Genomic DNA, 23,812 nt, shown 5'->3' with positions numbered 1-23,812 from the left:
GTATCTGACCAGGCCACAGCCTACCAGACTGGCTGTCCAGTCCTGCCTCCGCCCCTTACCTGCTTGCTGCGTGGCCTTGGGAGATGACGTTACCTCTCTGGGCCTCAGTTGCCTCATCTGTACAATGGGGTTATCTGTCGCTACCTCAGAGGCTGTTGTGAGGCTCAAATGAGCTGTCGTGAAGCCCTGAGAGCTGTGTGTGGCACACTGTGAGTGCTGATTTCAGGTTAAAGAAGCCTCTCCTTCTCTCCTGTCTCCCTCTGCCCTGTGAATGGCATCCTCAAACCAGAGGCCGGCTGGTTCCTGAGCAGGCCCTGTGCCTTCCTGCCTCCAAGCCTTTGCTCGGCTCCTGCCTCGGGGATCTCTTTCTGCTCTTCTTATCCTTCCCCCTACCTTGGACCCTGGTTCCATGCTTTTGGACTGAGCTCCAGTGCCCAGCCCTCCACGGAGCCCTGAGTTTCCCCAGCCAGCGTTGACTGGGCACTGCTGAACGGTGTGCCCAATGAGGGGGCTTCAGGCTGCATTGCCAGGGCCCAGTGCTGGGAGGGGTGCTGAAAGCTGAGGGGTATCTGTGCTGGCGAGAGAGGTGGGGAAGGAGGGACACACGGTTCTAGGAAGCTTTTCTGGAGAAGGATTTGAGTTGGGCCTCAGAACTCCCCACAGTGGGGCTTGAACCCCCACCCCCTATCTCTGAGCTCTCTAATTGGACCCCTCCTCGAGTCCTTGACAGGGGCCACCATGTGACACATGCCTTCTATATGCCAGGCTCGTGACGTACAGTCATTTGTTTAATGTCCTCCAAAGCCCTATGGGCTCTGTATTGTCTCCATTTTACAGATGAGGAGAGCGAGGCTCAGAGAAGTTAAGTCACTTGGCCAAGGCCACAGGGCTAACAAGCACCATGCCCGGAGCCCTGAACATGGGGGTGTTTACAGCCTAGCTGCTCCGAGAGCTCATGGCCCAGGCCTTGAGGTGTAACTGTTCGTGGCCGTGTCTCTGCTTCCCCGGGGCCACTGTGTGCTTCCAGAGAGCGGCGGCCTCTTCTCCCTCTTCGCTGCCCACCCACCACCGCCGCCGGCAGCAGGGGATGTCATGGGTTTGAACTGAGTCAAATCCACCCAGCCAGCCCCCTTGAAGAGAAAGAACATCTTTAGCTGTGCCAGCTTATTGGACCGGTGGAGAAGTTACAGAAGATGGAGCCCAGATCTGGGAGTCATTCCAAAAGCTCTTTTGAGCTGCTCGCCCATGCTGCCCACGCCTGAAGGGCACACGTCAATACTGAGCGTGGTCACCTGCGCCCCAGTGCTCTGCGCAGCAAGGGGACCCAGCCGCAGCCTGAGACCATAGCGTCTGATGCAGGGACAGCCCCGCATTGCCCGAGTGAGGATGCCCGGACCCCGCCCCTCCGTCTGTGGGCTCAGAGCCAGGGATTCAGACTGCCCGCCCAAAGGTGAACATGAGACAGCTGAGGGATGCGGTCAAAACGTGGCAGTTGGGGGGCTCTGAGAGAAGGAGCTTGCATCTAAGACACAAAATCTGATCAGCCTGGAGGTCCGCCAGCAACACCACGCACCTCTGGGTGGAGCACTGCCTCTGCCATGACCTCCAGATGAGGCTGACTCCCTGGAACTTCTGTCCCCCACCCCGGGGAGGGCATTACTAGCTGCTTCTCAAACAAGAAGGGGGCTGGGAAGTGTATGATGGGTCAGGCCTAGAGCCCACAATCTCCCCAGATCCAGCTGAGTGTGGGGCCTCAGAATTCTTCTGGAGATCCCAAGACAAAGAGTGCCCCCTCTCCTTCCTAGCCACCTCACCGCTGGCAGGGACTCACTGGGCAGCGAGGCCTTCCTGATGCCCAAGAAGCTGATGCTGAAAGCTCCCAGTAGCCTCCGGGATATGTGAACAGCAAGACCATGGCCCCCAGTGTCTGTCCTGCAGGCTGAGAGGCCAGAGCTCCCAGCTCATGGCCCAGAGAGCCCCTTACAGACACATACACACACACACACACACACACACACACACACACACACACACACAATGCACCCTACACATATACTACTCACACAACCACAGGTGCTACACAGACATAATACACACCCACACACATACACCTTACGCACACATGTCTCTGCTCCCCAGCACCTCCTTCTGTACCCAGCCTCCTCGGAGAGAGTTGGCTGGTCCCAGGTGCAGTGACTCCCTATGAATGGCGTCCCCGCTGCCCTCGGCTCTCCGAGAAGCAGCAGGCAGTGTAAACCCATCTGGCCAGGTGGGGTCATTTATTAGGAGCTCCAGGCCAGCCTGCTGAGGCTAAACGTGCAGCCTCCAGCCCCGGCACAGGAAATGGATTGAGCCAGATGTGGGGAACGTGATGTTTGAGGGCTGTTGGGCTCTAGCTCTGGGGACATCCCGGGACAAACATTGATCCAGCTGTCATGGAGAGAACATGTGACTGGCCAGGGAAAGGGGAGGGGCTGCCCACTGGTGGGCAGTGCCTTCTACAATCTTGGAATCAGGAATGTCAGGGTTGGGAGAGGCACAGAAGTCATTTTGCGTATACACGCACATACGTACGGGGACACAAATGCACGTACACACACACACACACACACACACACAGGCCACAGAGTTGGAAAAGTGGTGCCCTTGGGAGAAATAGCGGGCGAGAGTTAGAATTCTAGAGTCCATTACTCTCGTTCAGTCTCACGCCATTTCCCAGCCTCTCTGCCTTTGCACATGCTGTGCTCTCTACCTAGGTTGCTCTTCCCGGCACCATCCTTATCAGCTGGGCAAACTCCTACTCAGCCTTCAAAGCCCACATCAGCATGACCTTCTCCGAGATGCTACCCCATTCCACCTCAGCAAGTTATCGATGCTGTAGCAACCTGGTCACCCATCCCTCTTTCCCGCCAGAAGATGGGCTCCTCAGGGGCAGAGATAACCACCTTTACTTTATTCCTCCATCCCCAGCACCGATTCTCATGGTGTTTTCAGAAGATGGGATCCTGGATGGTTTTTTATCTTTTGGATGGAATTGCCATGGTAGCAACAACCATGTCTATTCCCTGGTGAGTGTCCACATTGGCACAGTGGTCCCTTCCTTTTCCCCTACTCATTCTTCTGCTTGCCCCCAAAGTGCTACCTCTTCCAGGAAGCCTTCCCCGTTTTCCCAAATCCAGGGAAATCTCTTCCACGGGGAGACGCCTTTTGTTGTTAACTGCCTGTTTCCCTGTGTGAGAGGGAAACAAAGTTACACTGTCTACTCTCCTCCCCTCCCTTCTGTACCTTCTAAGTTGAGGGGATCCCTGCCTGGCCTGGGACTACCCCAAGGACAGCCATTGGGTCTTCCAACTAGGGCCAGACACATAGCAGGCATTCTACAAATATTTGTTAGGTAAACAAACAGCTGGTGGACTCCCCACCTGGCTTTGCTGACCGAAGGACACGGGGCACATCCCGTCCTGAGGAGGAGAGCTTTGGACGCCAGGGGCTAGAAAGCACAGATCCCTGCCTCCGAGGTCAAGCCGCACTGGAACACTTCTGAGACCTTTTTGGGGTTCCTGGCCAGGCCAGGCTGCCATTCTGCTGCATGCATGAGTGACAGAACCGGGTAAGGGGAGCAGACGGGTGCTACAGGGGCTAGCCAGGGCCTGACCTCTGACCCTCACCCGTCCTATCCCCTAGGCTGCCGGGCCAAGCCAGGCGCCCATAGACCAGCCCCTGTGGGCAATGCTGGAGCAATACTGCCGGGCAGTGATGACTCTCGCCAACCTCGCAGGTAAGCCCACCGCTGCCACCCTGGGGCAGACCCCAAGAGAGAACGGTGAGCCTCAGGGCCAGGAGGGATGAGGCCGCTCTCCTGGACCAGCCCAAGCCATGTGGGGTGGTGAATGCCGGCTTCTGTCCTTGAGCAGGCCCCTTCCCCGTTTGGGGCTCCGGCCCTTCACTGATGATGAAGGACTTGGCTGGACATCCTCCTCCAGCCCTCAGCTCCCAGCTCCCCGCACATAACAGAAGCTAGCTGGGCTGGCATTCGAGAGCACAAGGGGGGGGGTAACCCTCTGTTTATAAACTTTATACAGGTGTCACCTCCTGGTAAGGACTTGCAAGACAGCAGCTGGGCCTCTGAATTCTGACTCCTCAGAGATCCCCCCCCCCCCCCCCCCCGCCACTGCCGACTTGGAGTCAGGGTCAGCCACCTGCGGAGCTCAGAAAAGCCTTGGGCTCTCAAGGGCTCTGGAGAGCAGTCCCTAAGCCCTGCCCGGTGTCGTGGTGGTCTCAGGTCTGCACCCACGGTAGCTGCAGGGAAGGAGGAGGCCTGGGGAGGGCCCCAGGATCTGAAGTTGCTGGCAAGGCAACAAGGAGGTAAGGGTGCTGCCCAGCAATGGGGCCCAGCCCCACACGCAGCCTGGGTCAGGTGTCCAGGAGAACGGCCCTGTTACCAGCCTGCCTTTCAGTGCAGGGGTCAGACAGACCCAAGTCTGGGTCCCACCTTCTCCACCTAGAAGCAATGGCTGAGTCACCTAAGCCATCTGTATTAGTTTGCAAGGGCTGATGTAACATACCACAGACCGGGTGGCTTAAACGGGGGAAATGTATTTTCTCACGATTCTGGAGGCTAGAAGTCCAAGATCAAGGTGTCAGCAGAGGTGGTTTCTTCTGAGGCCTCTGTCCTTGGCTTGCAGTGGCCGTCTCCTCCCTTTTGTCTTCACGTGCTCTTTCTTTTGTGCACGTCTGGGTCCTTGGTTCTTCTTCTTGTTTGTTTTTTAAATTTTGTTTATTTTATTCATTTTTCTTTTTGTTAAGTTTATTTCTTTGGGGAGAGAGAGAGCACAAGCAGGGTAGGGGCAGAGAGAGAGAGAGAGAGGAGAGAACGAATCCCAAGCAGGCTCTGCACTCTGCAACGTGAGGCTCAAACTCACGAACTGTGAGATCATGACCTGGGCTGAAACCAAGTCGACGTTTAAGCCACTGAGACACCCAGGCACCTCTCGATTCCTTTTCTTGCAAGGACCCCAGTCACATTTGGATGAGGTCCGACACTGAAGACCTCGTCTTAATTTCATTGCCTGTCTCCAAATAAGGTCACATTCTGAGTTATTGGGGGTTAGGACTTTAACATATAGATTTGGGGGGGACATAATTCAGCCATTCAGCCCATAGGACCGTCTGAGCCTCAGTTTCCTCGTCTGTTAGGAACAGATCTAAGTCAGGCTCAGAGGCTTACTCTGCAGTTTGAACGAGAGGTCACGGAGACACCCAGCATGCTCCATGAGCCAGGCAATGAAAGATCCCTATTTCAGGGGGTCCCTGACCAGAGCTCTCTGCTGTCAGGAGGGAAACACTGGTTTATCAGCAAACCCCCTGCCTTCTCCAGTACATGGCACAGATCCTCACCTTCCCCTGACCCCTGGTGGATGCAGGTCTGAGTCTAGTGGGGAGGGGTTCAATTTTTCCAAATAGGCCTCCCCTACGTAACTGATAATATCATTCATCCATTTGTAAATGGGGTACATTACATTAATATAAATTTGGGGGGGGGGAATGTTTTTACAAATCAAAGAACACCATGAGGACTCACTATCCCACCATCTGGGAATTTTTATTATTATATCCCCCAGGAGTCTATCGGTCTAGACAGCCTCATGTTTTTTGACCAAACTGGGATGATCCTGTGTCCACAATTCTGTAACCTGCTTTTTTGGTCTTATAACTCAGGGTGAGCACTTTCCCATGTCATGAAATATGCCTCCACCATATCACCGATGATGCTTCCTAGCAGCAGCAGTGGTGGGACTCACCTTCCTTCACTCACCATGCCCTTAGGTTGGGACTCAGACAGATAAGATGCCCTTCAACCTGAGGTTCCCACAGGAAAATGATCTCCTTTCATGATTTCAGTGATCTCCACCGATTGAGAAAATGGACCATGACTAACATAAAGTGCGGACACAAGTAAAACCAATCTGTTCTTTAGACATACGTACATATGATAAAACCGAAAAACTAAGAGCAAGGGAATGATCAATGAAATGTCCAAGAGAATGTTCCCTCCAGGGAAGGAGTATTTAGATAAATATGGAAGTGACTGGCAACGATCTAGTTTTGGATTCAGTGATAGATTCCGTGTTATTTACCACTGTACCCAAACTTCCATAAAAGAAAAAATTAAAATAAAATAAATTTGGGCCATGTGTGGGCTAACGATGACAGGTGGTCATAAATCAAAGGCTATGACCAGTTAAATTGTATGCCTCTGAGGTGCAAATAAAGGAAAACCACACATAACCACAAGAGACTTCAGACAGGCTTTAAATGGATTATTTGTTTTGTTCATCACAGAGGCACCTATTAGGGCATAGACTGTATGGAATATTATTTATTCGGTCTTTAGGCAACATAAGGATCCCAATGGATTCATGGATCCCCTGAAATAAAGCAACTCCCCAATCCAACATGCGTGCACACACACACACACACACACACACACACACACACACACACGAAGGCTGGTCAAGTGGGAAAAGAGTCTTGGTCAGGGAGACAGGCCTAGAGCATTCTGATGGGTGCTGGGGACCAGTCAGTGAACATGACCAGCCCTGCCCTCAGGGAGCCATGGGTTGATAGAGGAGACAGTAAAAAACTAACAACCTTGGCGTGATATAGATCAGTCCCAAGAGATGGAGGCAATGAGGAGGGCCACCCAACCCAGACAAGACCCAGAAGGGGAGAGCCAAGCTGAACGTTTGAAGGGCAAGTGGGAGTCAGCGAGGCTAACTGGAGTGTAGAGCGGTAAGGGCATCCCAGCAGAGGGAACAGCACATGCAAAGGTGTGGGGGTATACAATGGTTCCAGGGAATGACAAGTTGTTCCAAAAAGCATCTCAAGGTTGGCAGGAGGGAGAGCAGGGAGGATAGACAATCTTGAAGAGTGTTCTTTGCACTGCTAAAGAAGCTGGGCTCCATCCGAGGGCAATGGGGAGCCACTCTTAGGAGGAATGCCATGACCTTAATTGTAGAAAAATCAGTGTCTGAGGGCCCTTCCTGATCCCACAGCCTGGCCCATGGTTGGACTTGAAGATATCATCTCCGCTTGGCCATCCTCCTGTGCCAAGATGGCGTAGGACGTGTAGGGGAGAAGTGTCCGCCCTGGGGCCACCAACTTCAGTGCCACCAGACAAGCGTAAGCCACCTTCTGGCCTCTCCCAAGACTCCATGCCCTGAGCAGACCCATGAAAACGCCCAGAAAACCCCACAGCGTTGACCCGGATCTGCCCACTCCTTGTGTATTCCGTCTGACCAGGCATCGCCCCTCAGAGAGGCAGAGACAGACTATCTCCTCAAACCCTGTTTTCCAGCTGACATGTGATGGATGGTGGGATGAATGGGAGGAAGTGGGTGATTCTGTGGAGGCAATGACCATGAGATGCTGTGCGTGTTTCCAGTGTGCTCTGCCTGCCTATTAGGCTGTGCCTTCTGGAGGACCAGGATGTCTGAAACTGTCCCCTGCCACTGCAGCTGACGTCAGAGGTGGGCCAGGAGCTCCTACCTCACCCCATACTGCTCCTGACACGCAGGTGTCACACGTCCCTGAACTTACCTGCAACCTGTCTCACCAGCCTGGGGGCACACAACCATCCCAATACCTCTCCCCCAGTGCCCAGCCTGAGAGCCCCTCTCCGTCCCAGGGGCCTCCCCTCTGCCTCTGCTTCCTTAGTTGGCAAAAAGGCCCAGACTTTATTTGCAGTTGGATGTAACCTAATTGAGGAAATTTTTAGCTCTCTACAATTTCTTCCTCATTCACCTATTTTCAAACACTCAAGTGAGCTATAAGAGCCAACTCGTTCCAAAGCTGTTTCCTCTCTGTCACATCTAGGGTAACAAACAATCGTGCTTGTAAAAAGGTCCATGAAGAAATGCCCCTCATCCTGGAAGCCAGGGCACCTTGGGTCCATGGGTCTGTGCTCGGGCCCTGACTGTCCATCAGGACGCAGAACATCTTTTGGCTCTACTGTTAAAATAGTCACTTCCCAGAGGAATCTCTATTACATGTGCTCTCCCAGTGAAGAGCGATCCAAGTGTCCCAGGCCATTCTGCTCTGCACGTGGGGCAAGAAGTCTTGGCCTCTTGTCGCTGGGCACTCCCCACACCCCAAGATAGCTAATTCCCCTGCGTGGTGTCTCTGGTGACAAGCACATTCATAAGCTTGATGTCTCCCTTTCCCCCTGTACTGCGATCCACGTGTGGAGCGCCCTCCTTTGTGCATGAATGAGACTATTTCCCAGTGAAGACGTGGGCTGACCCTGCCTGCCACATTCTGGCCTATGTGGGACCCTGTGGGGTAGGGCTTAGCCCGGGACTGGGGACAGTGCTCTGCCTAGGGTTGGGTTTGAGACTCAGATCTTAGGCTGGGGTTGGGACCCAACCTATCCTCCCCTGCTCCTGGCAATGGTTGTTATGAACACCAAGGGATCTTTGCCTCTGCAAATGCCCAGAGCTGAGCCAAGGGCTCTAACTGTCCATTCAAGAGGCAGAGGACAGGCTGACTGGCTGATCTGCACCTTATACTTGCCAATCAGCAAGCCCTGGAGAGAGTCCAGTGCTCATCCCTGGTCTCAGTGCTCTCTGGCTCTGCCAGGGCAATGACGGAAGCATTAATACGGAGGCTGGTGAAACCGGAGCACATAAAGGCAGCCCAGCCTGCCTCTTCCCCCTCTCTCTGCTTAGGGCATAGTGCTGGTTCAGGGTGCTATTGACCTTCTCTGGCAGCTTTGTCCCCAGAGGAGACCGGCAAGGGGGAGGACAAGACTAGTTCCTCTGAGACCTCCAGCCCAGCTGGGACTGGGTCCCAGCTCTCCCTGCCGTCTAAAGATAGAAACACTCAACACACACTCACATGCACATCTCCTCTGCCTTTGCATCTCAAAACTCAGAACCAGAGACTCTCAGGGATGGGAGGGGCCTCAGAGAACCTTTCCCTTATGGAGAAACAGCCCCAAAAGGGAGGGCAGGAACTGGGGTAACATGCAGGGAGAATAGAGAGAGGCAAAACCAGAATCCAGCCTGAGCTGACACGTACCACACCCAGGCCCTGCCTCCTGAGCCAGGATCCCCCCGGTCAGCAGGGGTGAGCAGCCGGCCCACCTTGCGCACTCTGACAGTGAAATCAGAACACATTACGGGCAAATTCCATATAAAGGTGTTTAGGTACTACACACACATGCGTGGGCACGCGTGCGCACACACACACATATGGAAAGTAGTTTCAGGTGGCCCTGCCCAAAGCCAAGAAGAACAGAGAGAGGTTCTCACTTCTCACTTTATTCTCTCTGGAGCCTGGGAGAGTAAGACCAGGGTGTTTGAAGTCCTCCAGATAATTTCAGCCAATTTCTCCCCTGGACTTGCCCATCTCATTAAATGGCAACATTGTCCCCTCCCCAGTCACCCAAGGGGAAGACGTGGTGCTATCCCTGCCTTCCTGGCTCCTGCTGGAACCCTCTCTCCAATCCGTCTTCACCAGAGCAAGCTGTCCTCTGAAATACTGCTCCATCCAGCCCCACCGCCTGGTGCAAGTGTTCACCCGTTCAGCCCACTAGATCTCGCTAGACTGTTCCGTGGCCTCCCTGCTGCCCTCAAAGCCCCTCCAGTCCACTTCCTTCCCATCGGCCACCGGGGCTCTTCTAGAGCACAGACTTGCACGTGTACTCTCCGCTCCCCCCCTCCCCCCGGCTCCCGTCTGCAGTGCCCTGGCTCTAGGAGAGGAAACTCAAGCGTCAAGCCGCCCAGTCCTGGCTCTCGGTGAGGGATGCCTGCCGCGGGGGGCTCCCCGGCGCGGGGGCGAGCGCGCTTTGCTGCCCCGTGCAGCCCCGGGGCCTGCGGTCCTCGGACGGGGCATTCCACCACCCCAGGCCCACCTGGTCCATCCCCGCCGCCCTCGTCTGGACGGCGCCCGCGCCTGAGAAGGCGGACTCGGGGCAGGGCCGGGGACCGGCGGGGACTGGTGGCCGGGGGGCTGGAGGCTGGGCCCGGCCGACTGGAGCCATCCGGCCCCGCCCCCTGGCGCCGCCATTGGCCGCGACCGAGCGGGTGGACCCGCGGCTCCGCGCGCTCCGCGGCTCCTCTCCGCGAGGGTCCCGACTTGGCAGCGACGGGCGGCGGGGCGCGGCGCTCCGAGGCTGCCCGGCAGGTCGGGGCTGGGCGGGCAGGGGCCGGGACCCGGCGCTCTCGGGACCGCTCACTCTGGCACCCAGTCCCTCGCAGCCACGCCGGGCGCGCACTCACACTCCCTGTCGGCGCGCGGCTCCCGGGCGCGATGGACGCGGCGCTGCTCTACAGCCTGCTGGAGGCCAACTGCAGCCTGGCGCTGGCCGAAGAGCTGCTCTTGGACGGCTGGGGGCTGCCCCTGGACCCCGAGGGTAGGCGGAGGCGAGCGGAGCGGGCGGCGCGGGGCTCCTTCCCCGGCGTGCTGAGTGCGCCCCAGGCCCCGCGCTCTGAGCGCCCCGCGCCGCCGGCCACCTACCGGAGCCCCTCTCCTCTCTCTCCCGTCTCCAGGTCCCGACTCCTACTGCAACACCACCTTGGACCAGATCGGGACGTGCTGGCCCCGGAGCGCCGCCGGAGCCCTGGTGGAGAGGCCGTGCCCTGAGTACTTCAACGGCGTCAAGTACAACACGACCCGTGAGTGCCCCCCCCCCCCCCACGCCCGATCCTCCGCCGCGGGCTCTGCGCCCGCCGCGCAGAAGAGCGGTTTAGGGAGTAGGGACGGCTCCGGACCTAGCGTCGGAGACCTGGTGAGGCGGTGGCAGCGTCGTAACGCTGAGCCCCTTGTAATGTCGGGGGCTCTCCCCCTGGCCCTACCCCACGGTAGCTTCAGACCTCAGTTAAGACAGTGATTTGCCCAGAGCCCAGAAAGGGAAGGAGGAAATTCTTCCTCCCTTTTGAGGGCAGGCCTGCCTCTCACAATATATACTCTGAGTGCCTGAAGTTCCCCCTCTTTGTTTAGTCAATGCTATCCACTCCAGGGAGGAGGGGTCGCACATGCTAGGTTTCCAGACCCCAGGGTGAGTGGGGTGGTCAGACTCTTTCCTGCCAGAGAGGAAGGAGGGCCATGAGGCAGGAAAGACGGAGTGTGCGCTTGTGTTGGGTGGGGACAGAGCACAGGCACTTCTGGGCCAGAGTGTGTGGGTGTGACCTCATCCCTACCTGGATGTGGGAGAGTGGCCCTCTGGGCAGTGAGTCAGGGCTCCTGGGCAGCGTTACTCCTACTGCCCAGGTAATGTGTGGTGTCTGAATCAGGACCACCCCCCATCTCCCAGGGAGAACAGCCTGTGCCCTCCTTCCTCCTGGCAAGTCACTGGCTGGCTTGACACTCTGGGGAAGACGGCAGCGGAAGCTGCTGGAGTCACAGAGCACCCAGGTGGAGTGATGCAGCATGGGCACTGGGAGTGAGGGGACCAGAATCTGTGCCCTGGGGAAGGCCTCACGGGTGCCAAGTGGGAGTGTCTTGTGAGGCTGTGGGACACAGCATCACTGGCCACCCTGACCGGCCACTCACATCTCCAGCCCCAGCCCACCAGCAGAGAGAGGTCCTTCTCAGACCTTCAGGGAAGCTGGGTTGTTTATCTGAAGCCCCTGAACCTGGAAACGTTGTAGCAACCTCTCTCTGTATGTCTGTGCCTGAACAGTAGCATAGCCCCCCCTGTTATCTCACACTTGGCACGTGTGTATGCCCCCCCCCCGCCCCCACCGCCCCGACTCACACACACCTGTCCAGACTCTTAGGGGCTGAGGAGATGGCTAGAGAGCAAGACAGCCTCGCCCGCCTCTGATGCTAAGCAGCACTCCCTGTCTGCCCCAACAGAGGGCTCTGGTGGGCCCAGGGAGGGGCTGTGCTCTGAGGAGCCCATCGGGAGAGGTGCTCCCAAGGAAGCCCGTGGTAGAGGTAGTCAAGCCGCTGAGGAAGATTTCTGCATTATCTAAGGACGTGCTTCCCGGCCGTGTTAAAAAAACGACCTCTCTGGGAGGAAGTGAGTTCCCCGACCCAGGAAGTATGCAAGCGGAAGGAGTGACTTTTATGCTCCTTTCCAGTCCTGAGATTATAAAACTGTACTTTCAGATCACAGGATCATTGGGTCTCTAGTTCAGACCGGGCCTGAGACAAAGGGCCAAGTGAGGTGATGGGGCATCTCAACCTCATGGTCTGTGGCCCTAAGGGGGCTCCACTCTGGTTTCTACCTCAGCCTGGGCTGTCCCCTGCTCTCCCCAACCAGCCTGGAGCTCCTTGAGGGCAGAGCCTGGGTCTCTTCTTCAGAGCTGAGCACGGTCCTGAGTCAGTCCTTTTACTAATCAGCTACTATATGCGAGCCACTGCACTATCATTGACACCCTCTCTCACAATTGCAACAGACAAAGGAATACAGTGATAAATCCCCAGAAATACAGTGATAAATGGAGCAGAGCAAGGGGACTGTAGGATGGGGGGAAGGGGACAGACAAGGCAGGGAAGACTTCCCAAAGGAGATGCTGGAGCACATACCAGACCACTCATGTCACATCAAGTGAGAGGCTGAAAAACGGTCAGGGCGCCACCGAGGTTGGCAAATGGAGTGCCAATTAGCTCCTGGTACCTAATGAGCAATTTTCCTCGTTTGGACCAAAGTGCTGCCCACACTACAGCTGCTGGGGAACAGGAGCATGGGGTGCTGGGAGCATTGCCATTAACCAGAGCGGCCGGCTGAGGTGGGAAGAGCGAGGAAGCTAATGGCAATGGAAATGTGATTGATTTCTCCCCTGCCCTGCCTCCTGGACGCTGTTTTCCCTTCTCAATGGGATCTTTCCTTTACAAAGGATGCAGGGAGGAAATGAACTCCTATGAGAAGCCTTGAGGAAAAGGAGCAAGGACCTGGTTCCTCTTCCTGCCCAGTTCTGCTATGCTATAGTCAACCCCCCACTGAAGCCTCATTCTTTAGAGGGCCAGCATTCCCAGGGTAAGACAGCAGCTTAGCCTGTAGTCCCCATGAACTTTCTTCCACTCAGCTGAGCACAGAGAGTCTGCCACAAAGCTACCAAGAGGATCATTTTCCAGGCACCACCTACCACTGAGAGAGCTTTGCACACGTGATCCCACCGATCCCCACCTCCCGAAGGCCCCCTGAGATATGTACTGCTTTTATGCCCATGTTGCAGACAGGAAAACTGAGGCTTAGAGACACGAAGTGACTTTTCAAAGTTATATAATCCCCTCCTATGCACCAGTGCAGGCAGAGGAATCCGCAGCCCTCGCTCTCTTTGGGGCAGTACTGCCTCGAAAAAAGTTCTTGAGGAGACAGGAAAAGGACTGCTGCTTCTACCCTGGAAGATCTGGGCGGGCTTAGCCCCCTGGGCTGGACTTCTAAGGACCAGTGGGATTTGAGCAGGTGAAAGTGTAACAGGTATACAGGAGGAGATGGGACCATGCTTTGTGCCTCGGGACTGGCGAGTGTTGTGTGGAGCACAGGTAGGAGGAGACAGAAACAGACAAGAGCAGATGGGTGGATGTTGGTCAGATGATGCAGGGCATTGCAGAGGACTTCACTGTCAGGTGCAGGAGGGAACGTGGGGTAGAGGAGCTCAGCTTTGGAGCACGGAGCCTCTAGAGACAAGAGGAGGGGTTACGAGGCTACTGCAGCTGGCCCAAGTCTAATGGAGGCTGCGGGAGCAGAGGAGGGGATGGGTGCAGGAGACTTTGGGCACTTGTCACGTACAGGACTGGGGTGGGACAGGGACGCGGGAGGAGTCAGGGATGACACCAGGAAAATGCTGAGCATAGTTGGAGACACGTAGTCCCTCAGGTGCTGGAGAGACATCTGAGTGCAGGTGTCCATCCAGGATGCAGTCGGCCGGAAGAGGAAAGCCCAGGAGAGCACTTCCTGCTAGAAGCAAGGCATTGAGAGTTCTTGGATGTGTGGTTAGCTAACTGCTGCAGGGGGCAATGCAGGAGGCCCATGCAGAGCCTTAATGATTTTCACCCAAAGACCATTTCCAGCTGCAGCACGACCAAAGGAAGGGATGGGACTTGTCCATGGTCACACATGCTGTCCCTGCAGAGCCAAGTTAAGAGTCTGTGTGTCTGAGTTCCCTCCAGGATTCTGCCCACCACCCACACTTCCGTGGCCCAGGGTCCACGTGTCTGTGTTGTCGTTTGACCTTTGTTAACTCGTTAATCTTTACATTGACCCTTTGATGAGGTGTAATATTATCCTCATATTACACATGGGGAAACGGAGACACAGAGAAGTTAATTGACTTGATGATAGTCACACAGCTTATAAAAGAGTAAGGATTCCAACTCGGGCTCTGCTGCCTCTCAGAAAGCAACTGTGCCGGTTTAAACAGAGAAGGGATTGGGTAAAAGAATATCAAGGAGGTTGTGGAATCACTGGGTGGGCTGGGGCCCCCAGCCAAGAGCTCAGGGCAGAGCTGGCCCAGTGAGAGAACCTTACTCTCTCTAAGACCGGCCACCAGATAGGCCACACTCCTGCTACCAACCCCGCCTGTGATGCTTAAGCTTTCTGCAGTGGCCTCAGGGAGGCCTTCTCCGTTTCTGTTTTGTGGACCCCCAGCTCCATAATTTCCTTGGAGCAGGTGCATCTGGTGGGGTGGGGGACTATGGGAGACTCTAGGTCCCACACTCCAGCTCTGACTACGGGGAAGCCTGGAAGGTGAGAACCTGGCATTTCAGCTCTGTGGCAGGAAGTGGCCTCTGGCCCCCACAGGTTTCCCGGAGCCCATACAGCATGCAGGTTCAAGTCCTGGGCCACCCAAATTCCATAATGTCTGTACGTAGTATAAGCCGGTGCAATTCTAAAACCCTTCCGGGGCCTCAGTCTCCCTCTCTGCAAGGAGAAAGGAAATTGATTAGCCCCAGTGGGTTGGCCAGAAGCAGGCAATATACTCCCTTCCCTCCCACCTCCCACCATCCTGTGCAGACTCTGAGCCCATGTCTGTGTGTGCATGTCTGTATGTCTCCCTGTCTCTGTTTCTGTTCCTGCCTGTGTGTGGCTCTGTCTTTGTCTGTGGGTATATTTTCTATTTCTTTCTATGTGTATGTCTCTGTCTTTCCCAGTTTCTCTCGTTTTCTATCCCTGCTTCCTTCTCTTTCCCTCCTTCCCACCCTCCACTCTCCCTTTCCAGCTCCCTTACTCCCTCTTTCCCTCCCTCCCCCTCTCCACCCCCTGCTCAATCCTCTGCCTCTCCCTCCTCCCATCCCTCATTTTATCTGCCGTGGTCCCATACCTCCTCCTGCCTGTTCCTGTGGCCCTTGTGGCTGCAAAGGAGGGTCCTGCTGCCCCCTGGATGGGGTTCATTTTCATTTCCTCCTGCAGACTTGCTAAACCCAGCATAGCTCAGCCTCAGTCTCCTTGACCTCAGACTCCCTCCATAACCTATTAGGAACTTTTGGGCCCATGTGTACTGAGGCATCTGCCAGGACAAGGGGAAAACATACACGCCACCTAACCTAACCCCACAGAGAGGACTGTGGGTCCCTACTTCCCAGAACCCCACTCTAGAGACATGCTGAAACACTGCTTGCGCTGGAAACACATAAACTGTTGGGATCTCCCGCTTCTGTAGAAATCGCCTCTTCAGCCCTGAGGGCATGCGGTGATCAGTGCTGAGCCCAGCCCTCAGAGAACTCCAGGCTGCCTCAAGGCCAGACTCACACAAGCCAGCAGTCAGGGAATGGATAGGGGGGCTCCAGCGGTGGGCACTGGAGCATTCCTGGAAAGCTTCCTTGAGGAGGTGGGAGTGCTTCTTGATGGTGGAGATGTCACACCTATTGGCCCATGAGGCAAGGGTATGAGCCTCAGGGAGGGCTCTAAACAGAGTCTCCCCTCTGGGTTGAGGAAGTAGAAGCCGTGAGTCCAGAAACTCAGGTCTGCATTCTTAGTCCCCAGCAAGATCTGTTCACACCTTGACCCCTGAGGCCAGGAGCCTGTTCCGGTCCAGGCCTCTCCTCCCCTGCTACTTAAGGGTGGGAAATGACTGGCCCAGAGAGCAAAAGACACTTGCCCAGGGTCTCGCAGAAAGCCAGGGCCCTGAAGGGCATCTGCTGGCTGTGAGAGCTCTTGGCACCTGCTCTGGCATTTTTCCACCTCTGCATGCATGGGGCCCGGGTGGCCAAGAAGTGTGCTGGGGGAATCTCAGGTGTTCCCTGCCTGAGGACCCTTCATCTCAGAGAGGACCAAAAGCACAGCCACTCCCGATCTCCTCTCCCTCCCTCCCCAGGACCTCTCCAGCTGCTTACAGGCCCTTTTCCTGCCCAGGCTCACCTCTCATTGGCTTCGTGGGAGTATTGGCCTCTTCTCACTGTAAACAAGGGTTTCAAACGTGCGGAAGACCTGAGCCTGCCTTCCAGGGATTCCCAAGAGAGACTCTTGAAGAGAACTTTTTGATATTTACTCTTAAGTGAAGTCAAGATTGTAGGAGCACATGGGAGGAGGTCGATTCCAAAAGGAATGGAAAGCAAGCTGGGAAGACTTCACAGAGGAAGTGTTGTTGGATGGGGCCTTGAAAACTCAGGCCAGTGTTGTGCCAGCTGGAAGGGAGAGTGGGAATAGATGGAGAGGAGACATGGGTGAAGGGAACAGGGTCATGGAGGCTTTGAATGCCAAACCAGGGTGTGGGCCTCGATTCTGCTAGTGGTAGTGCTCCCAGATGCTTGTTCATAGCCCCGGTGCAGGAACAGAATATTCTGGTGGGACACTGCTTGATTTTCAGGATGTACCTTTGAAATCTAAATCCAGGCTGGTTGAGAACTTTGAGAACACCCCCTCCACCCGCTAAGCAACCACCTGCTGAGTCTGGAACCCCACAGCAAAGCCCCACCCCCACTGACTCCCAGGGACCATCCTCCCAAAGGCCCCAAGTGCAATCCACCCACCTGAAATCAGGCGCTCCAGAGTCTGGTGGGAAGTTCCTTTCCTAGCACCTGCAGGGGTGGAGGCTGGGGTGAAGGAGACCAGGAGGAACCCAGGCCCAGATTCAGGAGGGCAGATCTAAATCCTGGCTATGCCCTGATTCACTGAGTGACAGGGAGGTCCCCCTCATCCAAGTCTCAGTGTCCTCATCTGTGTGACAGGGACAGAAAACATGCTGACCTTGTGAGGCCCTGTCAAAACTGGGGAGACGATGCTGTTTGGGGTTCCTGAGGACAGCTGGAGTGTTGTCAGCAGGAGGAGTAAAGGGGGGGTATGGGGCCCAGACCAAGGAGCAGTTGTATCCTTGGGATCATGTCCTTGAGGGTCCTGTTCATGCCGAGGATGGCTGTCCTCGTTCTGGGGGGTGTGGCCTCTGTCATCTCCGAGAGCCACCACAAGTCTATGGCCTGGATGGTGTTGTGGGAGGGAGCAATCCACCTACACTCCGCGGCCTGATCCATCCCCAAAGGCCTCTGGAGAGAGGCAGGTCCTTGGCCCTCCAGAGAAATGCCATTGTTGGTAAAGGGAGGACATAGGATTCTGCCAGACAAAGATGTCTTGACTCCACATTACCTCACAGAAACTCAAGTTGAAATCCTGTTTTTTTATTTTTTTGTTAAAAAAAATTTTTTTTAATGTTTATTTATTTTTGAGAGAGACAGACGGAGCATGAGCAGAGGAGGGGCAGAGAGAGAGGGAGACACAGAATCTGAAGCAGGCTCCAGGCTCTGAACTGTCAGCACAGAGCCCGGCACAGGGCTCGAACTCACGAACCGCGAGATCGTGACCTGAGCTGAAGTCGGACGCTTAACCGACTGAGTCACCCAGGCGCCCCTGAAGGCCTGTTCTGATTCCGGCCAGGCCACAGCCTGCTTGTCTCCCCTTTGGGCTATACGTTATCCTCTTTGAGGCTTCGTGTCTATTAGGCGGAGGGTGAGCTTGACAAGCTCTCATGGTCCCCAAACCCTGATGTTCCTCTGTGCCACAGCAGCCTCTGCCTCAGGGGGTCCCCTGCTCGCCTTCTCTTCCCTATTTCCCCCTGCAGGCCACAGACTGGCGTCATGGCGACAAGCCCATTGAGTGTTGCTAGGGAAGTCTACAAGGAGGAAGCCTTGCACAGTAGAGGCGAGAGCAGGGGATAGGCACCTCCTCCCACTTGCACCCACCCTGGGGAGGGCAGTGACCTCACACAGTGAGCTGCCTTCCAGTCATACCTCTTACCTGTTTCATGGGCCCAGTGTGGTCTCCATTAAACTGCTCCGTGCCTCCCTGACTCAGTTTCCACCCCCCCGTCTGCTCTAAGTTTAGACACTTAACTGTGCCATGCGTACTCAAGGAGGGAAAGGCATCATTAGTGAAAAGGCCTTTGGAAATAAGGAGCTGAGGGTTTTTCGGAGGTCCAGACGGACAGCTGGGGCCCCGGGAGCAGTGTCCACACGACACTGAAGAAATGGAATAGCAGTTCCCTGTCTCTCGTCCCACATATCCTGAGCAGATGGCCCTGGGGAGGCCCTTCCCAACCTGATGACCGTGTGGACGATGGCAGATTCCCAGTGTTGCAACCCAGGTCACGTTGGTTGAGCTTAGAGGAGCGTCACCACTGCAGCCCCCGCCACCAGCGGGCTGCGATCAGACCAACACAGGACACGCTGAAGCCAGGCCCCAGAGCAGGCCGGCCCTGGTCAGCCGCAGCAGCATTTCAGCGATGCAAGAGTGTTAACTCAGGGAGAAGCCCTGTGTTTGGGAAGCTCAGGGGAACTCACCGCTGGTGCCATGACCTTGCCTCACTTCCCAAAGGGTGTCTTAACTGGAGGCAAGAAAACTGTTTGTCATGCCCCACAGCATCACTGCCTCGTTCAGGCAGTAGAGATTAAGAGATAAGAAAGGTGAGCAAGGTGAAGGGCCACGGTTTCCCAGCAAGGCCCCAAGCCAGACGGGAAGGATATGGCCACATCTGGAGTAGCCCAACTCCCAGGGAAGGTCAGTAAGGGGACTGAGGATGGGACGTCGGGCATCTCCTGCAGGCATCTCCCGCACTGGGGATCTGGACATGAAGTAGCTAAGACACCGCAGTAGAGGCACAAGTTGCCGCATCTCCTGGAACACAGTTGCTCGGCGACCCCCAACGTGTCATTGTCCCTCTTCGGGCTCCTCCAGACCAAATGAGGGAGAAACTGCCTCCCCCTCTTAAATTCCCAAGAGGGGGTGCCTGCTGACTCCGTTTCCGGCGTGCTTTCCTGGGAAGGGTCGAGGCTTTCTTGCCTAGAATCTGGAGGATGCCTGACAGCAGCTTTGCGATTTTGGACTGCCATTCCTACCCCTCGTGGGGTTGTCCTGACGGTGTCCGCAGCGCTGGCAGTCGTGCTCGGCCCACCTGTGGCATGTGGATGAGACCCGAGATGCCTCCTGCATGTGTGACTGTTTTGCATTTACAAAGTGCAGCTTCCAGAGCCTGGGCCCCCGAGGTGGCCAGCGGTCTTCTTGGCCCACTCCAAGTGAGTCTCTTGTCTTCATCCAGAGTCACATAGACAACAGCACCATCTCGGTCCATCCCGTGCACTCGATTCTATGTAGCTCTTAAGAGAGGGCCGGAGGGGAGGGCAACCTTGGCCTTGCCCCGCTAGCTGGGAAAGAGCAATCCTGACCCAGAGTGGGCTGGGAGAAGTGAGTAGTGGAACCCTCGAGGGGCCGGAGCAGCCTTGGAAGCACCTAGAGGAGCTGGGGCTGAAGCTGGGCCTTGAGACAGGGCCTGAATTAGTGTGATCTTCTTGGGCTGGGCCCAGGGACACAGGGTGAATGCAGGGTGGGAGGGCTGTGTCTCAGGAGCTTTCCAGTGTCTCACACAGGCCTTGGTGGGGAGCGGAGAGTGGTGTCATTCTGCTGTCCGCAGTGCTGAAAGGTCCTGCCGTGCACAGTGACCCCATTCCTTCAGTAAATATTGCTTCTGGCCCTTCCCACCTCCCTGCCAGCACCTTCTTGCCCTAACTTCCTGTCATTTTCTTTCCAGATATCCAATGACCATGTTGCGCCCCTTCCACCAGTCCCATTCACTCCCCATGCCCAGCCTGTCTCTGGCACCCACTCCCCCATAACTCCCACCCAAAACGGGCCCTGTAGTCCCTGTCCCCCATGCCTTGTCAGCTAGACTATCAGAGATAGAAATGCCAGTCTACAGAGCACTTGAAAGTGACATAGGGGTGTTTGGGGTTGCCATAATGGCTCCACTGGCATTTAGTGGATTGAAAAGTCCCACACAATAGATACCTGACCTTCCTGACATGCCAATAAATAACATCCTTCAGATGATGTACATTACTTTTACTGAGAGGAGAAACTGAGGCCAAGAGGGAAGGGACTTAGCTAAGGTCACTTAGCCAGCCAGCCAGAGACAAAACCACAGCTAGCATATAAGCCCTCATCTTCTCCCAGCCTGGCTTCTGAACCACGCAGGTGACTGTCTGAACGAGGAGCTCTTATCAAAAAGGGGTCGGCATCTGAAAGAGGGAAAGGCTGTTATAATGGGAGCTTTCGGCAGACCAGGGCCACTTTGCGGGAAGAGATCTGGCACGCTGCTGGTGATAGGGACCAGGATTCCCAGGCCACAGAGCCCTGGAAGAGAGGATCTTGCTTGCATCATCCAGACCCTAATGCCCCTGGCAGGCCATGCCGCACACCATCAGCATTGATCTTCGGCAGGGGCGCTTGTGTTGCTGTGGTAACAGGCACCCACCTCGCTGCATCCATCCCTGCGATTCTTGTCTGGCCACCTGCCCTCAGACTTTCCGTGCTCATCCTCCCATAATTCCCAGGTGTAGGGGGCAGGGGGCTCCTGTTTTAGTCTCTCCTGTCCAAAGCTGTGCTTGAGGGCACAGTGTCCCCATTAGCCGGCTCCCCTGGAGAACTGGGCACATTTGTCTTCCAGTCCTCTGGTACCTGGTGTCTGTAGCCAGAACCTCATCTCCAGGCACAACTGGGCCCCAAGAGGGCAGCCCCTTTCCACCAGCACATCCCACATCTCAGACCCTGCTTTCCAAGGTTTTGGCACATCTGAGTTTGTTTGATGCTGAAAAGGTGTATTTGATGGCTGATTCCTAAGGGGTGGGGGGGGGGGGGTCCAGAGACTCCCATATGGTCTCTGCCTACCTACCCCAGGGAGCTTGACTTCAGCAGCAAAGGGAAAAAAAAAAAAAAAAAAAGAATCAGGTCCAAAAAGATGAAGTCCGTAGTGAATTATGGCAAATCGTCTAAAATAGCTTTTTGGTTTTCAAACTATGGGTTAGAGCACAATAGTGGATTATGAAGTCAATTTAGTGAGTCATGACCAGCATTTGTACATAAAATAAATAGAACTCAGTAGAACAGAATAGGAAGAGAAGTATTATAGCTGTGGTCAAGATAAATTTTGCTTTGTGAAACGGGACCCACCAATGCAGGGGGTGTGTGTGAGGCGGGGTGGAGGGGTGAGTACGGGATTTTGACATAAAATAGATACACTGCTGTGGTTCAAGCACAGTAGAATGTGAAGGCCTATGTTTCGAGAGATGGCAAGACCTAGAGAAGGCTTTTAGAGGGAGAAGAAGAAGTGACTCCTTAAATGCCTAGGGTGTTGGGGAAGCCTTCAGGAGGAGATGGCATTTGAGCTGGGGTTTCAAAGGTAGGTAGGCATTTGTCAGTGAGCCATGGGTGAGAGCATCGAGGAGTGTGTTTCAAGGGGTGGCTCAGCCTAGATCCGGCTGGGTGCCAGACCTGCGAGGGCAAGTGATAAGTGCCATGTGGAGAGGTGGCGGGAAGGGGGGTGGGTTCCAGAGAAAGAAAACCAGGAGACAGAATTCATAAAACCTGGTACCCCGGGGGACATTGACGTGAGGGACCAAAATGGTCTCAGATTTGCAGCATCTCTATCCTGACTCCCTCCCACCCTCAAGCCCACCCTGTAGTCAGTGCCATCAAGAGCTATCATACTCGGGAAAGGATTCTTGAATTCCCGTCTTTGGTTAGCCCCACAATGATCAGCAAGACCAGACTCACACACCTGAACAACTCAGGCCAGGTAATGAGCGAGGGATGAAGCGTGAGGCTCAGGCTATGAGGACTCTGGGGTGAGGTAGGGGGTGGGGGGGCTTAGGGGAGAGAAATCTGTGAGATGGGAGCAATCAAAGAGGCCTTCCTGGAAGAAGGGGCTTAGCACTGAACTTCAGGAAAGCTGGATAACATCTATGAACACATCCCCGGAAGATAAATGTTCTGCGCTTTAAACCAGGCCTGTTGAGAGGGACTCTAAAGGGATTGTTCATCTTACAAAAGGATCTGTCCTCCCGGGATACCTCTACGTGGGTCCTTTTGACTCCACACTGTCCTTTAGTTCAGTAACATCACTAACCCTGTGCATCAAATTCTCTTAACACACAACCATTCTGTAGCAAAACAACCCTGAGGAATGAGAAAACCCAAGGGTGTCAAGAGTGGATGTGGGTGCCCGGGTGAGGGGCAAAGAGCTGGTGTCTTCAACGTTGGGGTCAGAACCGCCTTGACTCCCACCAGGGCCAGAGCCCTGCCCAAGGCAGCCTCTAGCTGACAGGCCCGGGAGGCAGGCACAGGCCAGTAACGACCCTGAATTTGAAACTCGGGAGCTCAGAGCACCAAATTAAAAAACAATTAAGCTAGTAGAATCTCCCCCATTGTTTCTGCTCCTTAGCAAGTGCTCCCTCAATAATTCCATTGCTTTTAACTGTCAGCTCAACAGAAGTGGGTTTTTAAAGTACCTTCATTATTTTAGAACTCACTGCTTCCAAAAACAACCCAAGTTTCCCCCTCCAACTCTGTGATTCTGTGCTCTGTGACCTATTTATTTTAGTTAGCTTTATGTCATATATCTAACATCAACCCAAAAGAAAAATCTACAAACAACTGTCCATTAGCCAGAGAGCAGAAAACCCTAGTACACGTCACTCCCAAACAATGGATCGTTCAGGATTCCTAACGAAGTGGGGGAGGTCAGATACACTCTAATGATGCAAAGCAGAGGCTGGCAAAGGGCTTTGGAGTTCTCAGGTGGGAGGGTTCCTTCTGGGTGGTAGTTGAGGGTGGGCTCCCTGGAGGAGGTGGCCTAAGAGCTAGGACTGACGGTCAAGCTAGGATTTCAAGGAAAGTAAGTCTAAGCATTCTCTGGCCTTCCTACATTCCCCGCTGACGAAACCTGCACTCGTATATCTCAGACATCGGTGCTCTGAAATGTCTTTTCACATATCACGTTCCAGTTTTAACAGGGAGACCGGTTGTCAGACACTGGGAGATCTCACATGGGGGGTGCTCTCCCAGGCAGTGGCAGCTCAAGTCTGGCAACACAGTCCTGTTTCCCCAAACGTGCCTCATTCCTGTGTACCCCTGCTCAGCAGCCTAGGGGTTAAGAACAGGCAACCCGAAGCTAGACCTTCTGGATTTGAAGCCTGGCTCTACATCTTCTCATTTTTATATCCTTGACAAGTAGGTTAATCTCTTTGTGCCTCAGTTTCCTCCTCTGTAAAATGGGTTTATATTACTCATGGGGCTGCTGGGAGGACTGAATGGACAAGCGTACCCAAAGTGGTTAAAAGAGGTTCTGGTCTGTGGTAAACGCCTATGTGAATGGTAGCTGTTATTCATTCATTCATTCATTCACTCATTCATTTTAGAGAGAGAAGAGAGCACAGCGGGGAGAGGGGGAGAGAGAGAGAGACTTCCAAGCAGGCTCCACAGTGTCAGCGCAGAACCCAATGTGGGGCTCGATCTCACGAACCATGAGACCATAATCCTGAGCCAAAATCAAGAGTCAGACACGTGCCAGACTGAGCCACTCAGGTGCCCCAGAGTTACTAA

The 23,812-nt window shown here is 54.9% G+C and overlaps 1 protein-coding gene across 2 annotated transcripts in view; it reads left to right on the top strand.

Moving 5' to 3' along the window:
* Positions 1-23,812, top strand: part of CRHR2 (corticotropin releasing hormone receptor 2) — a 46,274-nt gene that overhangs the window by 5,795 nt on the left and 16,667 nt on the right. The window contains exons 2-3 of one of the 2 annotated variants that reach the window (XM_019443726.2): positions 3,685-3,778; positions 10,551-10,676. In XM_019443726.2, coding sequence (XP_019299271.2) covers positions 3,685-3,778; positions 10,551-10,676 — 220 coding nt within the window. Of the gene's footprint in view, positions 1-3,684; positions 3,779-9,994; positions 10,415-10,550; positions 10,677-23,812 lie in introns of those variants that run through there. The other variant, XM_019443725.2, reaches the window with a different exon arrangement.

This window comes from Panthera pardus, unplaced genomic scaffold (assembly GCF_024362965.1).
Source record: "Panthera pardus isolate Hobbes unplaced genomic scaffold, ASM2436296v1 HiC_scaffold_8, whole genome shotgun sequence".
Lineage (NCBI taxonomy): Eukaryota > Metazoa > Chordata > Mammalia > Carnivora > Felidae > Panthera > Panthera pardus.
This window is presented reverse-complemented; position numbering and strand designations above follow the sequence as displayed.